Source organism: Lachnellula hyalina (genome assembly GCF_007821495.1).
Source record: "Lachnellula hyalina strain CBS 185.66 chromosome Unknown contig00110, whole genome shotgun sequence".
Classification (NCBI taxonomy): Eukaryota; Fungi; Ascomycota; class Leotiomycetes; order Helotiales; family Lachnaceae; genus Lachnellula; species Lachnellula hyalina.
In genome coordinates, this window is record NW_022157224.1 from 1 (window position 1) to 20,327 (window position 20,327).

General features: G+C 46.7%; 9 protein-coding genes across 9 annotated transcripts; 6 read left to right on the forward strand and 3 right to left on the reverse strand.

Annotated features, from left to right (window-relative positions):
• Positions 1-1,335: 1,335 nt before the first annotated feature.
• On the forward strand, positions 1,336-2,307 carry ctr4 (Copper transport protein; the record flags this gene model as incomplete). The annotated part of the gene is made up of 4 exons (XM_031150084.1): positions 1,336-1,464; positions 1,670-1,700; positions 1,747-2,068; positions 2,133-2,307. 4 exons carry the CDS (start codon positions 1,336-1,338, stop codon positions 2,305-2,307), a joined length of 657 nt encoding a protein of 218 aa, XP_031003789.1.
• Positions 2,308-2,628: 321 nt separating this feature from the next.
• dus2 (tRNA-dihydrouridine(20) synthase [NAD(P)+]) lies at positions 2,629-3,939 on the reverse strand (the record flags this gene model as incomplete). Its single annotated transcript, XM_031150085.1, has 2 exons — positions 2,629-3,707; positions 3,756-3,939. Coding segments are annotated over 2 exons (1,263 nt in total), but the record flags the coding sequence as incomplete, so codon positions are not given.
• A 543-nt stretch (positions 3,940-4,482) lies between these two features.
• On the forward strand, positions 4,483-5,704 carry ipp-1 (Inorganic pyrophosphatase; the record flags this gene model as incomplete). Its single annotated transcript, XM_031150086.1, has 6 exons — positions 4,483-4,674; positions 4,815-4,833; positions 4,890-4,981; positions 5,038-5,381; positions 5,430-5,513; positions 5,563-5,704. The coding sequence occupies 6 exons, from the start codon at positions 4,483-4,485 to the stop codon at positions 5,702-5,704; spliced, it is 873 nt and encodes a 290-aa protein (XP_031003787.1).
• A 366-nt stretch (positions 5,705-6,070) lies between these two features.
• MRPL44 (54S ribosomal protein, mitochondrial) lies at positions 6,071-6,423 on the reverse strand (the record flags this gene model as incomplete). The annotated part of the gene is made up of 2 exons (XM_031150087.1): positions 6,071-6,197; positions 6,218-6,423. The coding sequence occupies 2 exons, from the start codon at positions 6,421-6,423 to the stop codon at positions 6,071-6,073; spliced, it is 333 nt and encodes a 110-aa protein (XP_031003786.1).
• Positions 6,424-6,730: 307 nt separating this feature from the next.
• LHYA1_G005138 (uncharacterized protein) lies at positions 6,731-8,047 on the forward strand (the record flags this gene model as incomplete). Its single annotated transcript, XM_031150088.1, has 2 exons — positions 6,731-7,041; positions 7,096-8,047. 2 exons carry the CDS (start codon positions 6,731-6,733, stop codon positions 8,045-8,047), a joined length of 1,263 nt encoding a protein of 420 aa, XP_031003774.1.
• A 383-nt stretch (positions 8,048-8,430) lies between these two features.
• On the reverse strand, positions 8,431-10,325 carry Aldh6a1 (Methylmalonate-semialdehyde dehydrogenase [acylating], mitochondrial; the record flags this gene model as incomplete). Its single annotated transcript, XM_031150089.1, has 4 exons — positions 8,431-8,613; positions 8,783-9,654; positions 9,702-9,857; positions 9,905-10,325. The coding sequence occupies 4 exons, from the start codon at positions 10,323-10,325 to the stop codon at positions 8,431-8,433; spliced, it is 1,632 nt and encodes a 543-aa protein (XP_031003773.1).
• Positions 10,326-11,559: 1,234 nt separating this feature from the next.
• LHYA1_G005140 (uncharacterized protein) lies at positions 11,560-13,160 on the forward strand (the record flags this gene model as incomplete). Its single annotated transcript, XM_031150090.1, has 3 exons — positions 11,560-12,230; positions 12,276-12,825; positions 12,882-13,160. The coding sequence occupies 3 exons, from the start codon at positions 11,560-11,562 to the stop codon at positions 13,158-13,160; spliced, it is 1,500 nt and encodes a 499-aa protein (XP_031003775.1).
• A 539-nt stretch (positions 13,161-13,699) lies between these two features.
• On the forward strand, positions 13,700-15,783 carry azaF_0 (Acyl-CoA ligase; the record flags this gene model as incomplete). Its single annotated transcript, XM_031150091.1, has 6 exons — positions 13,700-13,795; positions 13,860-13,997; positions 14,047-14,481; positions 14,544-14,859; positions 15,019-15,181; positions 15,237-15,783. The coding sequence occupies 6 exons, from the start codon at positions 13,700-13,702 to the stop codon at positions 15,781-15,783; spliced, it is 1,695 nt and encodes a 564-aa protein (XP_031003798.1).
• Positions 15,784-17,538: 1,755 nt separating this feature from the next.
• TP (Aspyridones efflux protein) lies at positions 17,539-19,746 on the forward strand (the record flags this gene model as incomplete). The annotated part of the gene is made up of 7 exons (XM_031150092.1): positions 17,539-17,937; positions 17,992-18,201; positions 18,316-18,356; positions 18,409-18,838; positions 18,920-19,109; positions 19,158-19,360; positions 19,432-19,746. The coding sequence occupies 7 exons, from the start codon at positions 17,539-17,541 to the stop codon at positions 19,744-19,746; spliced, it is 1,788 nt and encodes a 595-aa protein (XP_031003796.1).
• Between the last annotated feature and the right edge of the window lie 581 nt (positions 19,747-20,327).

The following is a 20,327-nucleotide window of genomic DNA, read 5'->3' on the forward strand; positions in this document are numbered from 1 at the left end:
GTTTCGTTGAAGGACCGTTATTGTGTGGTCTTGTGCTGTTACGTCGCTGAGGTTCTTGGGTCGACTGATTCTGCGTCAATATTTCCCCTCCATTGCTTCTTCAGGAGTTGATATCGCGTACTATTTCTCAACCCATGGCTGGACTCTGTTGGTTTCTTTTGGAGGGGGAGCTTTGCTAGAATTGGCCGCTGCCTCTTTGCGGGCTTTGAGATCGAAAAAGGATGCCATGATCCAAAGATTCGCGAGAGGACTGGGGATTGAAGGTTTGAATCAATTGAAGTTGTTATTGAGTGAGTGCAGCCGAAAATCTGGAGGAGACGCGTCAAAAAAACGCGGACGCGCCAACCGAGCATCAGCACTTTACACGAGAATGAGCCTGACCACCGCTATCTTTTCTTCCTTCATACACATGGCTATTCCCCAACCCAATTGTCGTTTTCACTGAGGGGAATACATCTAGTTACGAAGTGTTTCACAGATACAAATTGAGAAAGCTGGTGAAGTCACCTTCGCAACAAGACGACGAGTGTTAGATTGAGCAGTCCTGAATCTCTTGCTCGTTATTATCTGGTCCCCTGGAAACTTGGAAAGATATAACAGATTATTCTGTTAAGACCTCAAACGAGTAAGGTCCGACTCAAGTTCTATGGTATTATTGTTCCAGCAAAAGAGTTTCTACCGCTTCGCATCAATTAGTTCCACCTTGAATGGGCAAATATCATGCTCCGGAGGGAATGCGAAAGCAGTCTTATGCTTGACTGTAGGATCATAGTGATATTTTTGAGTCCTTTTGAAGCGTTATTCAACAGCTTTCTTGGATCTCCTGAATTTCCATAAGCGCTCATCCGCATTGAGGCGTTTCATTATGTTACGTGGTGTACCAACTTCCATGGTACAGCTTTGACGTTGTCAAGCAAGAGCTATCCGATGTTTACATAATGAGAAGCTGCCTCTTTATTACTATATATGGCAAGATGCTGATACGAAGTCGCTCGCTCAATCATCTTCAGTAGACGAAGCTCCTAGAATTATTCAATGCTATATGGGACGATTGGGACGCCAAGCACTTTACGGGACAATATCTTGCTCAATCCCTCTCGAAATCTCGCAAGAGCAAACAGCTTTTTATCCCACCGGAAACAAGTCCTCTGATTCGCCACAAATATTTCCTTTGTCAAAGCCTCTCATTATTCAAAATCTCCTGAGGGCTAGGTGCCGCAGACGACCACTCAATCCCGCGTTTCCATATCTTCGTCGTACCACGCACCTTCTTTGTCAAACTTTTGAGACACAAAGGAGATCGAACCTGAACTTTTGATCAACACAATCGTCAAGATGGATATGGGAACTTCAACCATGACGAGTATGTCTGGTATGTCAATGACCATGACCTCTGCTGCATCGACGGCTTCGTCTACTGCAACTTCAAGTATGGATATGGGTATGGGAGCTTGCAAAATTAGTGTAAGTACACTGACGGAACATTATTTGGCACATCCACAGTTATATTCGTTCTATTTATAGTGTTTCACTGCAAATGGGGATTCGCGGGAACCTCATGTCTCACAAATATACAACCCACAGTTACCCCCTTGGAGTGGAACATTCTGATACCTATATACCACTTTGTCACAGTATTTCATCCCAGCATTTGCTCACAAATCCTCAGATGCTATGGAGCTGGCACACAATCGATGCCTGTAAGTATCCTCCTTATACCAAGACCCCCACACTCACAGAAACCAGGCTTCATCTCCAGCTCATGGCACATCACATCCCGCGGCATGTTTGCCGGCACCTGCATCGGCGTCATCCTGCTCGTCATATCGCTCGAATTCCTCCGCCGCAGCGCCAAAGAATATGACCGCTACATCCTGCGCCAATTCCAGCGCGCCGGTGCCGCCCACCCCACGTCCTACCCCTACATCACGCCGTCCTGTCCTAGTCCTCTCGCCAAAGCGGCCGAGCCAGCAAACTCTTCCCGTGAAAGTGTCGGCGCCAATTCAGTTGCAGTGAGGGTGGCTGCCAAGTTCCGTCCGAATGTGATGCAGCAGGCGATCAGGGCTACGTATGGATCTCTCGCGGCGCCTCGGCTGAGATGTTGTGAATGAAGCTGACTGACTGGGTTGCAGGTTGCATATGCTGCAATTTGCGGTTGCGTATTTTATTATGTTGTTAGCGATGTATTATAATGGGTATATCATTATGTGCATTTTCATTGGCGCGTGGATTGGGGCTTTCGGGTTTAGTTGGGAGATGATTGAGATGAATGGTCCACAGGAAGAAACTACGATTTGCTGTGGCTGAAGGATGGTCTCATTACGGCACCGTTGAGAAGGAAGTGCCACTCGTGGTAGAAGGTTTTCAGTGTCTAGTTCTGATGGAGACATTTGTCCTTTGCCGCCAATAATCAAGTAGAGGCAGTGGTACTGGCGGTACTGAAGGATCTACTTACATAGGATGCAAACTTCCCAATGCACCATGCATCTATATTCTGATAACTTTATAAATCAGAATCAACCTAGAACCCAAACGCCTCTAGATGCTGCGCCGTTCTTGAGGCTCTTTGCCAGGGTATCTTTTAGCCTCAGCCGCGTAATATGCTGTCTCCCATTTATCCACCCAATCTCATACATCAAGAGCCAATGCCGCCTGTTTTGGAATGCCTCTTTCGAAAAGGGTTTTCTTTTTCCCCTGTCGAGCCTTGCCTTGGTTCCCACCCGCTGCTAAAGCGCTATTATTTTTCTTGCCTTTCCTGCCTTGATACTCGGTTTCGGGAGTGATGCCAAGTCTCTCATCAGCCTCCTTCGCCTGGGTCTCCAAATGCTCCAGACCAAGAGCTTTGCAGGCTTGGTGGTAGCTCTTTGTACTCATGATTTGTTTATATACTGGCTGCTTTCCAGGAATCAGTTGAGTAAGGAGAAATTTGGTATTTCCCCATCGATTGTCCACCTCCATAGCAGTTTTGATATATTGCTCGACGACTTCTTCCCACGGAGCTAACCCACCCTCTACTTCAGTCCTGAAGCAACTTGAATTTGATTCCGCTGCTGTGGCAATCATAGCACCGTCAACTCCGAACTCGCTGATCAGTTGCTCGGCTTGTGCTCTATTTGGCACATCCCCGTTCATGAGGCAAGCTACTCCGTTTTCTCTGCATATATCCGCAATCATCTTCAATTGTTCCCGAAGAGCTCGCTCTCGAGGTCGCATAGGGGTTGTCCGGCAATGGATTGTAAGACCAGTAATGCCCGTAGCACATAACTTCCGCACCAGAACCTCCGTAAGCTCAGGCGTTTCCAATAACCTGATCTTGACACTAATTCCAATTTGGAACTCTGGCACAACCTCTTTAACTAGCGCCTCCAGAATTGAAACAAGTTTATCTGGCGTTTGTAGAAGCATAGCTCCCATCCCACCATGTGTGCTGAAGGGTTTGGGACACCCAGCATTCACGTCGATTCCTGCCACATCTCCAGCGACCATCCGCGCAGCTTGGACTGCTCGTTCGGGGTCTGAGGTTCCGATCTGAAAGATGAGGCGGCTTCCTTCTCGTTCGGGGTGAAGACGGTATATAAGACTTTCTTTCTGATCTTTCCGGGGGTCTTTCGCGCCGTTGGAAGCGAATCGGGTGAAGTCAATCGTATTCAGGGCTTCGTTGACTCTGCGGGTGGTTCCGATCAGGGATCTATCGACGGTCTCAGGTCCTGAAGAAGAATTAGCAGTATTCAAGCAAGTGTTGGATGAAGACTTACCCCATACGAGATCAGCTCCATAGTGAAGTGCTAGAAGACGGGATGGCAGCTCTCCTGAACGGACCATGGGAGCAAGGACAATCTTGCCTCTGTAATCGACTCCTTTCGGAGGAATAGGGACCCGTTTGGTGACTGATGTCATGATGGCAGAGGTAAATCGTTGCATGACATGGCACTTCAAATACCTTATGTAGGGGATATGTACTCCGACAATTAAAGGTATCTGTGTCGGAGTCTGAGAAGCTCAAAAAATTAAGTGGTAATCTAAATGCCATGTGACCAGGACAGGCCTCGCCTCTTATCGCTCGGCTGAACGGTGGCCTATGCGTGGAATTTCGGCATCTTTTTTTGCTGTGAACTCAAGTCTCCAGCAAGAGCCGCGGATCTCGATATTAGTGGATATAGTATGGGACGGAAGGTGGTCTAAATGAAGACATATAAAGGGCAATTCCCTTTGGCGCATATGATTATCAGAAATTCTATCATCCCTTGTATCCGTCGTGCAGGTACAGGAACAAGTACAAGTACGTCGCAATCGAAGGTGCAATTATTCACCAGGTCTCTTGACCCTTACCCTTCCTTCTCCCAGACGCGCTGCAACTCTGTCTGGTTGGCCGGGCCGTCCACGCTGGCGTCTTCCGCTTCCTCCAAAATTTCTCAAATAGCGAGACACTTCTCAAGCTCGTTGTCGTCCTACGAAAAAATCACTTCTGACAACTACGCAAACATGGCCTCCCAATACAAGGTCAGAAAGGTTGCTGCTCCCAACACTTTGGAGCACCGCATCTACATCGAGAAGGATGGCGTCCCTGTCTCCCCCTTCCACGATATCCCCCTCTATGCCAACGACGCCCAGACGATCTTGAACATGGTCGTTGAGATCCCAAGATGGACCAATGGCAAGATGGAAATCAGCAAGGTATGCGAAGCCCTCCAGTGTATTTCCATTGTCAACAGTCAATATCTTCTGATTACCCCTCCTCGTTATACCTGTCAATTTACCCCGCAGTGAATCTGCACACACATCTTACGAACAAATATACTGACTTTCAATTACAGGAAGAGCTACTCAACCCGAGTTCGTTTAACCCTACACTCGATAGCTGATTTCAAATACTAAATCAATACTTCTAGTCAAGCAGGATGTCAAGAAGGGCAAGCTTCGATTCGTCCGCAACTGTTTCCCCCACAAGGGTTACCTCTGGAACTACGGTGCCTTCCCTCAGGTAAGACTCCACTGTGGCATCCCACCATGGGATGACAGTTGCTGACTACTGTTCAGACTTGGGAGGACCCCAACGTTATTCACCCCGAAACCAAGGCCAAGGGTGACAACGATCCATTGGACGTTTGCGAGATCGGCGAGCTGGTCGGATACCCTGGTCAAGTCAAGCAAGTCAAAATCCTCGGTGTCATGGCTTTGTTGGATGAGGAGGAGACCGACTGGAAGGTCATTGTCATTGATGTCAACGACCCCTTGGCTCCCAAGCTCAATGATGTCGAGGATGTTGAGAGACACCTTCCAGGTCTGTTGAGGGCTACCAATGAGTGGTTCAGAATCTACAAGATCCCAGATGGAAAGCCTGAGAACCAGTTTGCTTTCACTGGAGAGTGCAAGAACAGGAAGTAAGTCAAAGTCCGAATGTTATGAGAACAAGGCTAACAGAATGCAAGATATGCCACCGATATCGTTCGTGAGTGTGCCGAGGCTTGGGAGAAGCTCATCACTGGCAAGACCACCCCCGGTGATGTTTCCATGTAAGCTTATGTATACCTCTTTACCAAACTTTCACTAACTCATCTACAGTACCAACCTCACCGTTAAGCAATCACCCAGCCGTGTCTCCCCTGAACAACTTCCTCCTATCCCACAAAATGAGAATCTTGCTCCTGCCCCAATCGACCCTAGCATTGACAAGTGGTTCTTCATTTCTGGAGCTGCTGCTTAAATCGGATAAAGCAAGAGCACTAGACTATGAATAGGTCAACAGCATATTTTGGTTCATGGTTAAAAAAACTGTGATAAATAATGGCATAGACGGAGACGAAGTATTATTTCCCCAATATACAATGACATGCTCGCTCTTTTACGGATACCTTTTACACCAGTTTGTGAATGTTCTGGTGAAGTGTTGCTTGTGTAGCCCCCTGATAGAATTTGACTTCATGATCAGAGTTCACTAGTTGGAACTTCCCATTGTACAATTCGCTATCACCGTATACCCCAAGTCGAATGGGGCTTTCAAATGTTGACAGAATCTTACGGTTTCCAACGCCTCCCATATGCACGTAATATACAATCGTCCCAACTATACTCAGTTTCCAGTCAATTCTTCCTGCCTCGATAATATCCGCGAATGTCGATCCACCTCCTCAATAACCCCTTTGATCCCTAACTTCTCCGCATCAAGCTTCATCTGCATCCCATCTTCTACAGGCGCACTGTTAGAGCTTCCTCATACAGCATCATCGAGAACGAAGGGCTCTTACTGAATTTTAGCTCCACAAAGCTAGGCTCCTTCGACATCCTCGGCAACAGTTTTGTGTTTATCTTCATAGTCTGCCGTGCGTTCGGGGGGAGGAATGAGAGGAATAGGCGCGCGGTCTTTGCTTTAGGAGAGAAGGGGTTGAAGACGGTTGACACCTCGGTGATGAATTTGGAGATCATCTTGAATGGAATGGAGGTCGAGGAGTCTGTCGTGGAGTTGTTAGCAATTGAGCTCACGTATATATGCCATAGGAACGTACATGAGATCTCGAAATAGAAGCAATTGGCACAAAGGTTTCTATTGCGACAATTATCTGTGCTTGTCCGGAATGTCAATCCAGACTTTTGGCTAGCGCCAAGCTTTCTTTGACATCGGCGAATTCGTTCAAAAGCTCCGACCTGGTGGACCAACTTGCCAACCTTCCATCTCCCAAGTACAGAAGTCACTATTCCAACCTCATTACTATCTACGTCACAAATATCCCAAATGTCTTTTCAGTCAGTGTCAGAGCGTCTATCAGCTCTACAAGAATCAAATCAACAATTAAAAACTCTCATCGAGCGCCTCGCAACAATCAAGTTCCAACCCGGTTCCGTACCTGTGAACAATGAAGAGGACAATGTCATCGGCGAGCTCACTTCGGAAATCCACCAGATGTTAAAAGACCAAGATGAAGATTTCGAGTTATTACAAGAGGAAGCCCTCGACTTAGATACTGGGAGACGAGGCAGCGAGTTCGAGCAGCAAAAAGAGACCTTGATTGCAGTTATCAAAAGAGCCATCAAAGAACTCAAGAGGTAAGACCCCAAACCTTGTCAGAATGAAGCTCAAAAAAACTAACCACTCTTCAGCTGCGAAATAGCCTTCCGCAAAGCCCAACTAGAAGCAAAACGCAACCTCCATTTCGCCCAACGCGCCGAAAAAAGGCTCCTCCTGGAATCCCTCACCAAGTCCCCCTCTACCTCCGCCTCCACTTCCCCTGACCCAGGCGCCCAAGCCTTTCTGACCCCTCCCCGGAAACCCAAAGCCGATCTGTCGAGTGCAGAACGGGAAGTAAATGCCAGCAGCGACGTCACGGCCGCCTTGCGGCGCACGCACGATATGATGGCATCTGAGCTGCAACGCTCACAGTTCGCGCACGACACGCTGAAGGAATCAACAGCTGCGTTGGCGCAGCTGGGCGAGACGTACTCTACGCTCGATACGCTGTTATCGAGCTCGAAGAATCTACTGGGGACGCTGTTGAGGAGCCAGAAGAGCGATACGTGGTATCTTGAGACGGCGTTTTATATACTGGTGGTTACAATTGGGTGGCTTGTGTTTCGACGTATTCTGTATGGACCGGGGTGGTGGTTACTCTGGTTCTTGCCCAAGATGTTTATTAAAGGGTTCATGGGCGTGGCTGCCGTGTTGGGGATTACGGGTGGGAATATTGGCGGTGAAGCTGCTGGTACTTCTACTTCTGTGCTTAATGGGGGCAGCGCGACGGTTACGCATGCTTCTGCGGGGAGGATCTCGGTGCCGACATACGCGAGACGGCCTCCTGGTGTTCCTGTTGGTGGGGGTGGGAAAGGTGGGCCTATGCCTCAAGGTACTCCGGCTCCTCAGGGGCAGGGGGGAAGTGTGTCGGAGCAGGTTGGGAGGATCATTGATGAGAGTAAGGAGCCAGGTGCGGGAGAAGAGGTGAAGAATGATGCAACTGAAGAAGAACCTGCTGAACAGCCAAGCAATCCTAAGAAGAGGATGTGGGAAGAAGATAAAGAGGCTGCCAAAGAAGAACAGAGGAAGAAGGATGAGTTGTAGTTTTACTACTCCAATACCCTAATGATGTCTAATTTTACTCTCCGCGTTCTATCTAGGGGTTTTTATGATCTAAGCCACTCTTTGCACTAACCTGACGAAATGCGCTTCCTCTACTTGAAATTTCGTTGGAAGGTACACTGTTCATTCTATCCTTCGTCCTACAAGCGGGCTCTTGACATTGACATTGAAAACTATGGTCATACAATGCGCAATGCAGGTAGAACTAGTAGTCTAATCAAAGCTGTTTGATATTACTTAGGCGAGTTAGTTCTAAGAGAAGGGATAAGTGGTCGGGATGTCTCAAATGCCCCTGAAACTTAATACCCGATATTTCATTGGTTCTTATTTACATTCAAGCTAAAACAAACTCCTTTTTCTCATACTCAGCTATGAGTAGGCATGGAAACATCTGCTGCCTTCGAGATCGCATCCTCGCTTTTCCACAAGCTTGTTACTGTCTTTAGTTGGGTGTAGAATTGCAATCCGGGTTTGCCATAGAAGTAACTTGCTCCGCCACCAGCGATACTCTTCTTGTTTCCTGTGAACGAAAACATGGGAAGAGGGACCTAGTGGAAAAGTCAGCGGTGCTACGAATGCTAATGTTTTTTTTGGTGTAATCAAGAACATTATGATAAACAACGTAGAGATCTCACGATTTGGAAGTGTGTAGGATCATATGAAACGAGGAAAGCTGGGATAGGGGTGAAATAACATTAAAAGAGCCATTGTACTTACGGGTATTGGCACGTTGATTCCGACCTGTCCTGCCTCGATGTTTTTCTGGAAGGCTGCCGCAGTGGCTCCAGATTTGGTAAAGATGGCCACACCGTTTCCATACTCGTTGGCATTAATGAGATCGACCGCGCTGTCCAGAGAGTCAACGTTCAAACAGACCAGAACAGGACCGAAAATCTCCTCGGTATAGCACTTCATGTGCGGCTTAACGTTTGTGATGATGGTTGGGCCAACCCAGTTTCCGTTGGGGTACTTCTCAGGCTTAAATCCACGACCATCCAACAAGATAGTCGCACCCTCCTCCTCGGCACTTGCAATAAGATGTTCAATTCTCTCCTTGCTCTGAGGTGAGATGACTGGCCCTAAATCCGCGCCCTTCTCAAAGCCTCCATCAACTTTGAGGGCCTTGGCAGTCTCAGCCAATTCTGAAAGCCATTCCTTAGTCTCTCCAACCATCACCAAGGTACTTAGAGCCATACATCGCTGACCAGCGGCACCGAAGGCAGCACCAACAATAGAGTTCAGAGCATGTTGCTTGTTGGCATCTGGAAGGATAGCAGCGTGATTCTTGGCACCCAAGTTGGCTTGGACACGCTTGCCATTAGCTGATCCGCGAGCAAAGATGTACTCTCCAGCACGGTTACTTCCGACGAAACTTATTGCCTTGATTTCTGGTGCATCAATAATGAAGTCCACAGTCTTGGCCGAGCCGTGAATAATGTTGAGAACTCCTGGAGGCATTCCAGCCTTCTGAGCAAGCTCAGCCAGGATCATTGCCGCACCAGGGTCCCGCTCTGATGGCTTTAGAATAAGACAGTTCCCAGTAGCGGTGGCAATTGGAATGGACCACAGAGGAATCATAGCAGGGAAGTCTGACAAATTGTTAGCTATATTCAATATAATGTTCCAAATTGCCTACTGAAAGGGCAAATAGCAGCTACGACACCCAATGGCTCTCGATAGCTTCTAGTTTCCATATCCTTGGCGACTTCCAGGACTTCTCCCACCATCTGTTGAGGAATATTGCAAGCTCCTTCGGCAACTTGTAAACCACGGAGCACATCACCCTTCGCATCTTTACGCACGTTAGTCCTATTCCTAGAATATTGGTGTTGACCATACCAGCGAATGTTTTGCCCTGCTCTAGAGTGATACTTGCGGCCAATCTATCCCAATTCTCCCTGACCAACTGGGTGAACTTGAACATGATTTGCTGTCTTGCCATCACACTGGTAGCCTTCCATTCTGGGAAAGCTTTCTGAGCACTCTCTACAGCAGCCTTCAGCTCCGCATCTGTACTCTGCGGCACCCTTGTTACGAGGTTGTTGGTTGCGGGGTCGTGTAAATCGATAAATTGTGTAGCTTCCGACTTGACAAACTCATTGTCGATGAAGTATGGGGTATCTTGCACGCTCTGGATCTTCTCGTGTGAAGTAGGGTAGTTTTCGGCATTGGTTGCAAGAGCTGCGGAGGGCTTCAACTGCTGGGCTGTGGCATGCAACCGTCGAGCAGCTATCTTGGATGTCTCCGCTGGGGAAGGCATTCTGAATGCGGGGATAGAACGTGGGGTTCTTCCTGCCAGAGCAGGAACGCTTCTGGTAAAAGCTCGACGCATCTCTGGGAAGTGGCACTGGTACTGCAGACTGAAGCTTCCTCACCTATGCAAGGGGCATGCTGCTTCAAACAATATTCGAAGAGTGGGATCAATAAATACAAGACAAGTCCGTACTGCCGGGCCAGAGCTCTGAACTACACTTACGGAGTATTGACCCGAGCTCTACCGTCGGCTACTAAATGTACTTGCGGGGCAAAATCCCGGCGTCGGTCATAATTTGCATTTCCGTCAGACGGAGAAGAGCGCGCCGCGGGTGTTTGCGAGGGAAACCTCCGAATTTGCAGCATCTCCGTTGAGAATGGATGACCTTCTACTAGTTCCAATACCGGTATTGTATTATTGGTGAATAGGTACTTATAGATCGTTTGGTAGTTCGAGTTGATTTCAGCTGGGTTATGAACTTGACGACCTCACAGGACAGACAGCACGAGATGGGTGTTTTGAGGTTACAGCCGTACAAATAACCAGTGTCAATAATCGCGATTTTGCTGAAAACACTTAAACAGGAAAACCACATTAAATATTAAGTTTATTTCATACGTTTCATAATGTACTTTATTACCACAACTTAGACAATTAAAGTAAATAGCTAGAATCAAAGTGCTAGGTGTTAGAAATGTTAAGGTTATAATTATTTATAATATCTAGCTAAAGCGCGCTTTTATTAAAAAGAGAGGTTTAAGATTAGTTAAGATAATCCGCTATTATAATATAATTAGATGCTATAAGAGCTAGTTTTCTCCCCCTTGGATTAGAGCTAGAATTCGGGTAGTTATAGCGCGTTCTCACTTGCTTAGAAGCTAGAATTCAAGTCTGCGACCGCAGGGGACCTCAAAGATCTTATAGATAATCTTTTAAGAGATAAAGATGCCTAGTTCTTAAGAGAGAGGCTTTACTATAATCACTGCAGCTCTACTAGGTGTTATAGCCTGCTTTAGAGCCTCTAAGAACTCCAGCGGAGGGGTATAATAACGCGCACGAGATTTGCGAGGCATAGCTGATAAAATGTAGATGGAAGGGAGGGTTTATTGACCTAAACACCCCTAATTTAGGTAGATGCGCATATACCTTTGCCTGCAGGCCAATTTCGGCCACTTTTTTCTGACCCGAAGAGGCCGGCCACACCACTGCAGTATTAAAATTACACAATTCAAACTCCGTTATGAATATCGCCGCCTTTCCTAATGACATATTTCTCCTTATCATTGCAAATCTATGTCCGACGGACCTAATTCTATGTCGTCGTGTATCCAAGCAATTCCATGCCGCATTCTCCGAATCAGATCTCAACTACCATCTGCTCAAGTTCCATTATCCTCGGGTTCGCGAGCTGCGTGGTGCAGAAAACCCAGAGTCAAACTGGTCAGAAGCGTTCAAGCGGGCTGCTTCGAGGTATCACCATCTAAAGTCAGGGAGGCCGCAAAGCATTGAGAAATTCCCACTGGCAAAATCACTCGTCGTACCGAGTTGGGCGAGGTCATACCCAGTTGCTCCTTGGCAGCGTCACTTGCAGTTCGAAGAGAAAACAGCTCCATTCCACTATCCAGATCCTCTATGGACTTACGATGCGGGGTTGTTGATATTTCCGAATGCTCAGAAACAGAAATATACCGTGTACGATCTCAGTACTGGATGGATGGCAGGAGCTGATATCAACTCGGAGACGAAAATTGTCAGGAGACTAAGGTTAAAACAGAAAGTTCTCGTCGTTGAATGGTGCGAACCAGAAGCTTTTCATCAACTCAACGAGAACGAGAGAGTACATAGGCATTTTGCGACTACCTATGATATCGTTCGGGATGGCCAACATGCCCCATGGCGAACAGTCTTTAGGTACGTATTTTCCCTTTAAAACTGAACTCAAGTTGAGCATCTTAGGAACGAGTGGAAGATACATTTCCTGGGAATGCCATTGAACTCGCGAGATCGCTTCTTCAGTGTCCACACTGAAACTCATTATGCGATGTATCTCTGGCAACCAAATCGCGGTGCTTGGGGCGAGGATGATCCGATTGAGTCATTGGCGATTTGGGACATATCCTCAAATTCGTCTTATCGCGCATCTGAAGATCCCACAGGCAAAGCCAAACCTTCAGAAGATCTAGAAGGACCAAGGGTTCTTAGGCGTTTTTCATTCTCAGATCTCGGATTCTACAGAATAAGACAACGATCAAGCCCTATCTTTCGGGGTCTCGAACTGGATGAAAGCAACGTGTACTTCATTCAGGAAGATCATCGATGGATTGTCGGATCTCAAGCAAGCCATATACATCCAAGACTACACAAGGTCAAGACTACTGGCATCCCCTTTTCAGCTGGACCCTTCTGGGAAGATGAATGCGGGGCGGATGGAGATGTCAATCTTTCATTCTGTGAACGGGCTTCTGATACGAGAACGCCGAACATTGCTCCATGTTGGAGACATGAAGTTTGTGCAAACCTATAGCCGGTCTTTGTTTTGATTGTCACGCTGACATAGAATAGGAATTCCCATACCTTACAATCACTGAAGCCATGGACGTTGACGCTGGTGTCACTTTCAGCGCCCGTCATTGCTTTATGCTCGAAACTATATCGATTAATGTGAAGCCGAGAGTCCAAATGATGGGACCAGGCTATGAAATTTCACTGAGGGATGACTTATGGCAGCAGCTACTAGCCAAAGGGACGATTCGCGGCGATGAAAGATGGCTTGTTGGGGAGAACACGAATGATGAAGTCGTGATCTTACATTTTGATAGGGCAGCGAGGGACACAATGTAGGTCTTTTCAATATGGGTTGCGCGGGAAGACCAGATTACATGCGATTAAACACTTACAGACTACCACCAGTACCACTAGTGTAGTTACCCCCAACTCGGTGAACCCAACCACCCAAAATCTGTACGGGAGTGCTACCGCTCAAGCTTATCACTAAGGATGTAAGATTGTGTCTTGATGTTATCGTTCAGGTCTGTCGTCCATGTGATAAATCGAATAAATCCCCTTGGGACCCTGGAATACGAAATGTTGCACCTCTCCTCTCTGTGCGAGGTGGCTAACGTGCCCCTTACATTATTTCAGAGCGCACTCCAACATCCCGATCGTTGATGGCCCAGTTCCATTTTTATTGAATGCTCCCGCTCAGATCTACCATTTCTCAGAATGATCAACATCATCATTACTTGCCCGGCAATGATTCCGGACCTAACGTTTCCCCGCAGTGTACCAGTCAAGCCACGCTACCCCACACTTTTCCCCATGGTTCTCTCAACATAACAGTAAAGACTAATCCTCCGATTACAATAACACTTAAGATCACAATGGTTTTCTATGCAGAAGAAAAGTCTGTCCCTATTCCGACTAAAGACATCCCGTCCTGGATCTTTGACGGTGCCAGATATGACCAAGATCAGCCAGTGAGTCTTAATCAAACATCAATTCCTAATCGCTAGCCATGCGAACGATTCTAACTCGGGTAAGATGTACATAGATGCGAAAGATCCATCTAGGTCTATTTCTTTGAATCAAGCTCGTGTTGTTGTCCGAAAGCTCGTAGCCGGACTCCAAGCTGCAGGAGTGTCTCCAGGAGACTGTGTTTGCCTCCACTCATTCAATGATGTAAAAACTCTTATTCCTGTGTTATTCCTCCCCTAAATATTTTTTGCAGATTAACTATCCCATGTTATTCCTGGGAATCATAGCAGCAGGAGGCATTTTCGCAGGAACAAACCCCTCTTACACCGAGTTTGAGCTAGTCCATCATATCAAGACAGCCAAAGCAAAGTTCTTCATCACTGAGTCCGAGATGCTCAAGAATAGTTTGGCAGCAGCAAAGGAATGCGGAGTTCCTCAGTCCAATATCTGGATATTTGATGTGCTTGGACAAGCTATTCCCTCTGGATTCAGGTCCTGGACCGAATTGCTGAGCCACGGCGAGAAAGACTGGAAGAGATTCGATGGTGAGAAACTCTGCAAGGAAACCACAGCTGCAAGACTTTTCAGTTCTGGTACCACTGGCCTTCCTAAAGCCGTGGTTCTTTCTCACCATAACCTGATTTCTGAGCACACTCTGGTGCATGAAATTGTAAAGAAGCCGTACAAAGTAAGCAGTCCTAGGCGGAGGGGGGGGGGTGGGGGGTTAAGCTATGAACTGACCATCTCAAGGTAAAACGTCTCCTTGCTCTTCCGATGTTTCACGCAGCTTGTGTGCCCGGTAAGAAGCGCCAAGCCAACTCTCGTCTCGTAAGGAACAGGAGTAACAATAGCAAAGTTGCCCACACGACTGCCTTGAGGAGGGGTGAAGCATCTGTAGTTATGAGACGTTTTGACTTGGACGGATTCCTTTCTTCTATCGAGAAGTTTGGTATCAACACTGTGGTAATAGTTCCACCGATAGTCATTACCATTATCATGTCTCCGATCACCAAGAAGTACTCCCTCAGAAATTTAAAAGCCGTCTCGTGCGGCGCGGCTCCCTTGGGTAAGTGTCCATTCTGTCTTTCTCCAAATGATATTTTTTAGCATCGTCATCTGGAGCTGCAACATACTAGTTCCCCCGAAATGCTCATGTACACACCTTTCTCCATCTACTCACTATAATGCAAGCGAATAAATCTGACCCCGAAATGTTCACGTTTAGGAAAGGATTCTCAAGAGAGGCTGAGGCAATTTCTCTCCCCGGAAGCGTCCGTCACGCAAGTTTGGGGTATGACGGAAACGAGCTGTATTGCGACCCAGTTCTACCATCCTGAAGACGACACCACAGGCAGCGTGGGACGCCCGATGCCGTGCTGCGACATAAAGTACACCACCCTGTCCACCATTCTATTAGCACCAAATCTAACTGTTTCCAAATAGAATCATCGACGACAGCGGCAACGACATCTCAGCATACGACACTCGTGGTGAGATATGCGTCCGCGGCCCAATCGTCTTCTTCGGCTATTTCGAGAACCCCAAAGCAAACGCCGAGTCCTTCGACTCCGACGGTTTCTTCAAAACCGGCGATATCGGTTACTGCGACTCCAAGACCAAAAAATGGTATGTAGTTGATAGAAAGAAGGAACTAATCAAAGTCCGCGGTTTCCAAGTAGCGCCTCCGGAGATTGAGAGTGTACTTCTCGGACATCCGCAGATTGCTGACGCTGCAGTGATTGGAATTAAGAAGGCTGATGCGGAACAGCCGAGGGCGTATGTGGTGAAGAGACCTGGTCCTGAGAGTGAGGCACTAGATGAAGCGGCTGTGAAGAAGCATTGCGGAAAGAGACTGGCTAAGTTCAAGGAGTTGACAGGTGGTATTAGATTTGTAGATGCTATCCCTAAGAATGCAAGTGGGAAGATTTTGAAACGGCTGTTGAGAGAGGCGGCCGAAGCTGAACAAGAACAGGAGAAGGCGAGATTGTAGAAAGTAAAGAGGGATATGACATGGCGGGGAGATGGTTCAGGCAACAAAGGGAAAAACTATATCAGCGAAACTTCACAACTGTTCCCCAAGAAGTGATGCAATTAGCAAATCCTCAAAATTTGTCTTCACTCTACAGCTTCCAGATCTACACCCCCTTCCTTAGGCTCCCCATAGATGAGATACACGATCAATGATACCCTAAATTCACATCCAAATAACAATTCCAGAATCTCTGTTGCACGCCGCTACTTTAGAACCTACCCTAGAGACACCCCCAACTCAACCCTCCTTTAAAAAGGGATTGGGGTTATTGCTACCTAGGTTGTTTAGGCGCAGCAGATATTGGATAGCAAGATTTGCTGTGCTTCAACTCTCCTATCTTCAACGCAACAATCAATGGCAACTTCAGTGAGGGCCACAAGGAAACTGTTTGCATGAAAGAATTCGTAGTATACCATTGGCACATTAGCATGTTTGTAGAGTGGATCTCCACACCAGAGCTGCCACAATGAGTGAAGAGTATCCGCCGCAGAAGCTTGATCTCTACCTGGGCTCCTAAAAGCTGGTCGACAACATTAACTTCTTCAGACGCTTCACTTCCATGACCATACAAGATCCTTCCAGACTGCAGAGAAATATAGAGTCGAGAGGATTGCGGTTAATGGCTGTATATCCATGTCTTCGCACTACAGAATGAGTATGAACAGTGTACGTGGTAATTCTAAAATTAGTTTAGGCTCCACTCGCTTGGTGGAAAGGGAAGAAAGGGGCCTCGCTAAGGTACTAGTGTGCCTGGTGTACAGTACTGTGAAAGCGGCACCGACCTTTAATGTTCCACGTCAGTGAAACATTAATAAGACCTCAGTCCTCAGGTAGGCTGCCGCTGCCACGAATTGCTTCGACCTCGATTTTCGACCGACTCCCTCTCGAAACACCAGCCACGTACAGCAAGATTTACGCCAACCCTTGGCCACAATGTGCAACGAATCACCCGTGCGGGTATCAAGATTAGGTGCTACTGTAAGTAAGCCTGGAAGCGCGAGGAACGTGCAGAAAATCCGCGAAGCCATTCTTTTTCTCTCCGCCGTGGTTTCGGGGCAAAAGTAATAGTGGCCGCCTTTAGTGAGGAGCACTACTACTCGTACAAGCTGGCGCTCGTTTGCAGGCTACTTTGATTCGATGAGGCTGGATTCTCGGACATTGTAGCTTTCCGCGACCCAATCACGGGGCTTCAAAGTATATATAACGGGAGGAGGGAAAAACAGCCTGGTCCATTCCAAGGAGTCATTGATTTTTACGAGACGCTGAACATGCAATGATTCCTTGACTACGGCTCAATTTTCCCCCGACATATTCTCCTCATGTCTCCATTTCGCATACAATCAATTCTCTTGTTTGAATTCTCTCTTTTCATTGTTCTTTCGTGTATGTTTCTTTCATACATATATGAGGTCAAAGCTCGGGTTTTTTTCTCTTCTCTTAGACAACAACATTGTCCGCACTCTATGTATAATATCCCCAACGCGGTATTGCACCTACTTCGTACTACGGAGTACTACGTAGTATCACTCGGATACATTCTGGATTTAAGCTTCTTGGTCCGTGGATCTGGGTCCGGAGCCGTCTAAGATCCGCCGAGATCTCGGAGCAGCCATAGACCCCAGACAGGGACATAGTACATCAGATAAAGGGCCAGCCTTTCCTCATCTTCCTTCATTTGTTTGCAGTTCAAAGTCTTCCCCAAAAGTCTTAAACATGACGGCGAAAGACGAAAAGTCTACCACGGACATGGACATGGACAATTCCACTCTCAAAAGCAGCTCACCTAGCATCGACGAGAAGCCAAGGCTCGAGTCTGAAGGGTCTGTTAGGCAAGGCTCCAGCTCTCCCACCCCTACACCTTCTGTTTCTGAGAAGAATGAGCACCATGAGGAATACGACTTGAGAAAATCCGTATCTGCGAAGGATGCCCAGGTCGAATTGACAAAGATTATGACCAGTGGGGAAGGGATAGAGTATCCTACAGGGATGAAACTGGGCCTGATATCCATGGCATTGTGCCTTTCGGTGTTTTTAATGGCATTGGATAATTCGATTATTGCTACCGCTATTCCCAAGATTACAGATCAGTTCCATTCGTTATCTGATGTCGGGGTAAGTACATATGACTTCTCTACCCACTACAAGTAGTCAATTAACCTATTATAGTGGTATGGAAGCGCTTACTTACTCACCACTGCATCATTCCAATTACTCTTCGGAAAATTTTATACTTTCTTTTCAATAAAATGGGTCTACCTCATTGCCATTGGAATATTTGAGTTAGGGAGTTTGCTGTGTGGAGTGGCCCCAAATTCGACGGCTCTTATAGTTGGTAGGGCTGTAGCTGGTGTTGGTTCTGCCGGCATTTTCAGTGGTGTAAGTCAAGTCGGATCATAATCTCTTACTGGGGGTGGAGCATTCTCTTCCCACAATACCGCACTCCGCTCAACCTCTAAGAAGCATAGCTGACTCTAAGATCTTAATGTTTAGGCTTTGATTATTGTAGCATATTCAGTTCCACTAGCCAAAAGGTAATAACGCCCGCAATTTCCCCGAAGAAGTACTGCTAATTAATATACGTAGGCCCATGTATACAGGGTTCATCGGAGCAATGTACGGAATAGCCTCAGTCGCAGGTCCCCTTCTGGGAGGCGTTTTCACTGACAAGGCTACGTGGAGATGGTGTTTCTTTATCAATCTGCCAATTGGGGCCATTACTGTCATTGTCATTCTCTTCTTCTTCAAAAACCCTGAACGAGCCGCCATATCAGATCTCGGTTGGAAAGCCCGCGTCCAGGAATTCGATATCTATGGCACTATAGTTTTTATGCCGGCAATCATTTGTTTGCTGCTTGCTCTTCAGTGGGGCGGAACAAAATACCCGTGGTCAAATGGGAGGATCATCGGTCTGTTCGTCGCATTTGGTGTGCTGATAATTATCTTCATTAGCATCCAATTCTGGAAAGGAGACTCGGGTACTATCCCGCCTCGTATGATGAAGAAGCGATCCATGGTAAGTCGATTGGGCATTTCGTTATCTAATGCTCAGCCCATACGAACCTTTAAAAATTAGTGCTAATTTTTCATTATTTAGTGGGCTGCATCTTGGTTCTCTTTCACTATGGGATCATTTTTCTTGCTGCTGATTTATTATCTCCCCATTTGGTTCCAAGCTGTCAAGGGCGCCAGTGCTGTGAAATCCGGAATTATGAATCTACCTATGCTCCTGTCACTCGTTCTCACTAGCGTCCTTGGGGGAATTGGGGTTACTCTTATGGGATACTGTGAGTGTCCTAGCTTATTGGTTCCTTTAACATGCTAACAATGTACAGATGCACCTTTAATGATCGTCTCCTCGATCCTTTCTGCTATTGGAACAGGACTGCTATATACTCTCACTCCAGAATCTGACCATAGTTACTGGATTGGATATCAAGCAATTGTTGGAGTAGGAATCGGTCTGGGTATGCAGCAGCCGATGATTGCTGTACAAACCTTTTTGGATATCTCCCAGGTGCCTGTAGGCACGTCAGTGGTAAGCTTTTTGCCTGATACTTCCTGGAGGTCAACCACATTTGATTAGAGACGAGACTGATGTTTGTTTAGATCATATTTTTGCAGACCCTAGGTGGGGCTTTATTTGTCTCAATAGGCCAAAACGTATTTGCCAACAAACTTGTGGAAGGACTAGCGAAATACGCCCCTACGGTTGATTCAGCGCTCGTCCTCAATACCGGCGCCACATCCATCCAGAAATCGATAGATCCGTCCGTGCTCCCGGGAGTTACGATGGCCTACAATTCTGGCTTGACAGAAGCTTACCTCGTGGCTACTATTATGGCTACTTTTACTATCATCGGAAGCTTGGCCATCGAATGGAAGAGTGTAAAAGGGAAGAAAATTGAAATGGGTGCGGCATGAGACCCATTTTATTTTCTTATTATGGAATTCTTTGCTTTTGGCATTTGCATATACCTGGCGTCGAAAATATCTACTTCCTATTCATTTATTTTTGCTGAGAAAGACTTGGTGGTTTGGACATAGACGCATTTCGCATTCTTTTTGTATTATATGGGATGGCTGGCTGGTAGCCTCTGAATTGGATATATATATATAAGAAACCACACCACTTAGAAATTAGAACAAGTTTAGATCAAACGCAAATAGGATAATTCAATAATCTTTCACCTGAGTTGGCTGAGGAATTGAGGGCGGCTGAAGTTCCCTCTTCCGATCTAGGACCCGGACTATGTGGGCCATCTTATATCTTTAGGCGACTATGATTAACCTCTCAATTGGTAAGAGAGTATTCTATGGACTCCAAAGTAGTAAAATAGTTGACTATATGCAAGAATTTGTCACTAATGTTGCATCAAGGCCATACCTATTTGCTATTTGAATATCCTGTGGGGGTCGGAATGCTGCAGCATTATGAATTGTTTATAGAGCAAGCTTGTTTATGTACAGCGTAGAAATTACAATCATGTGAGATCAAGAAGAAC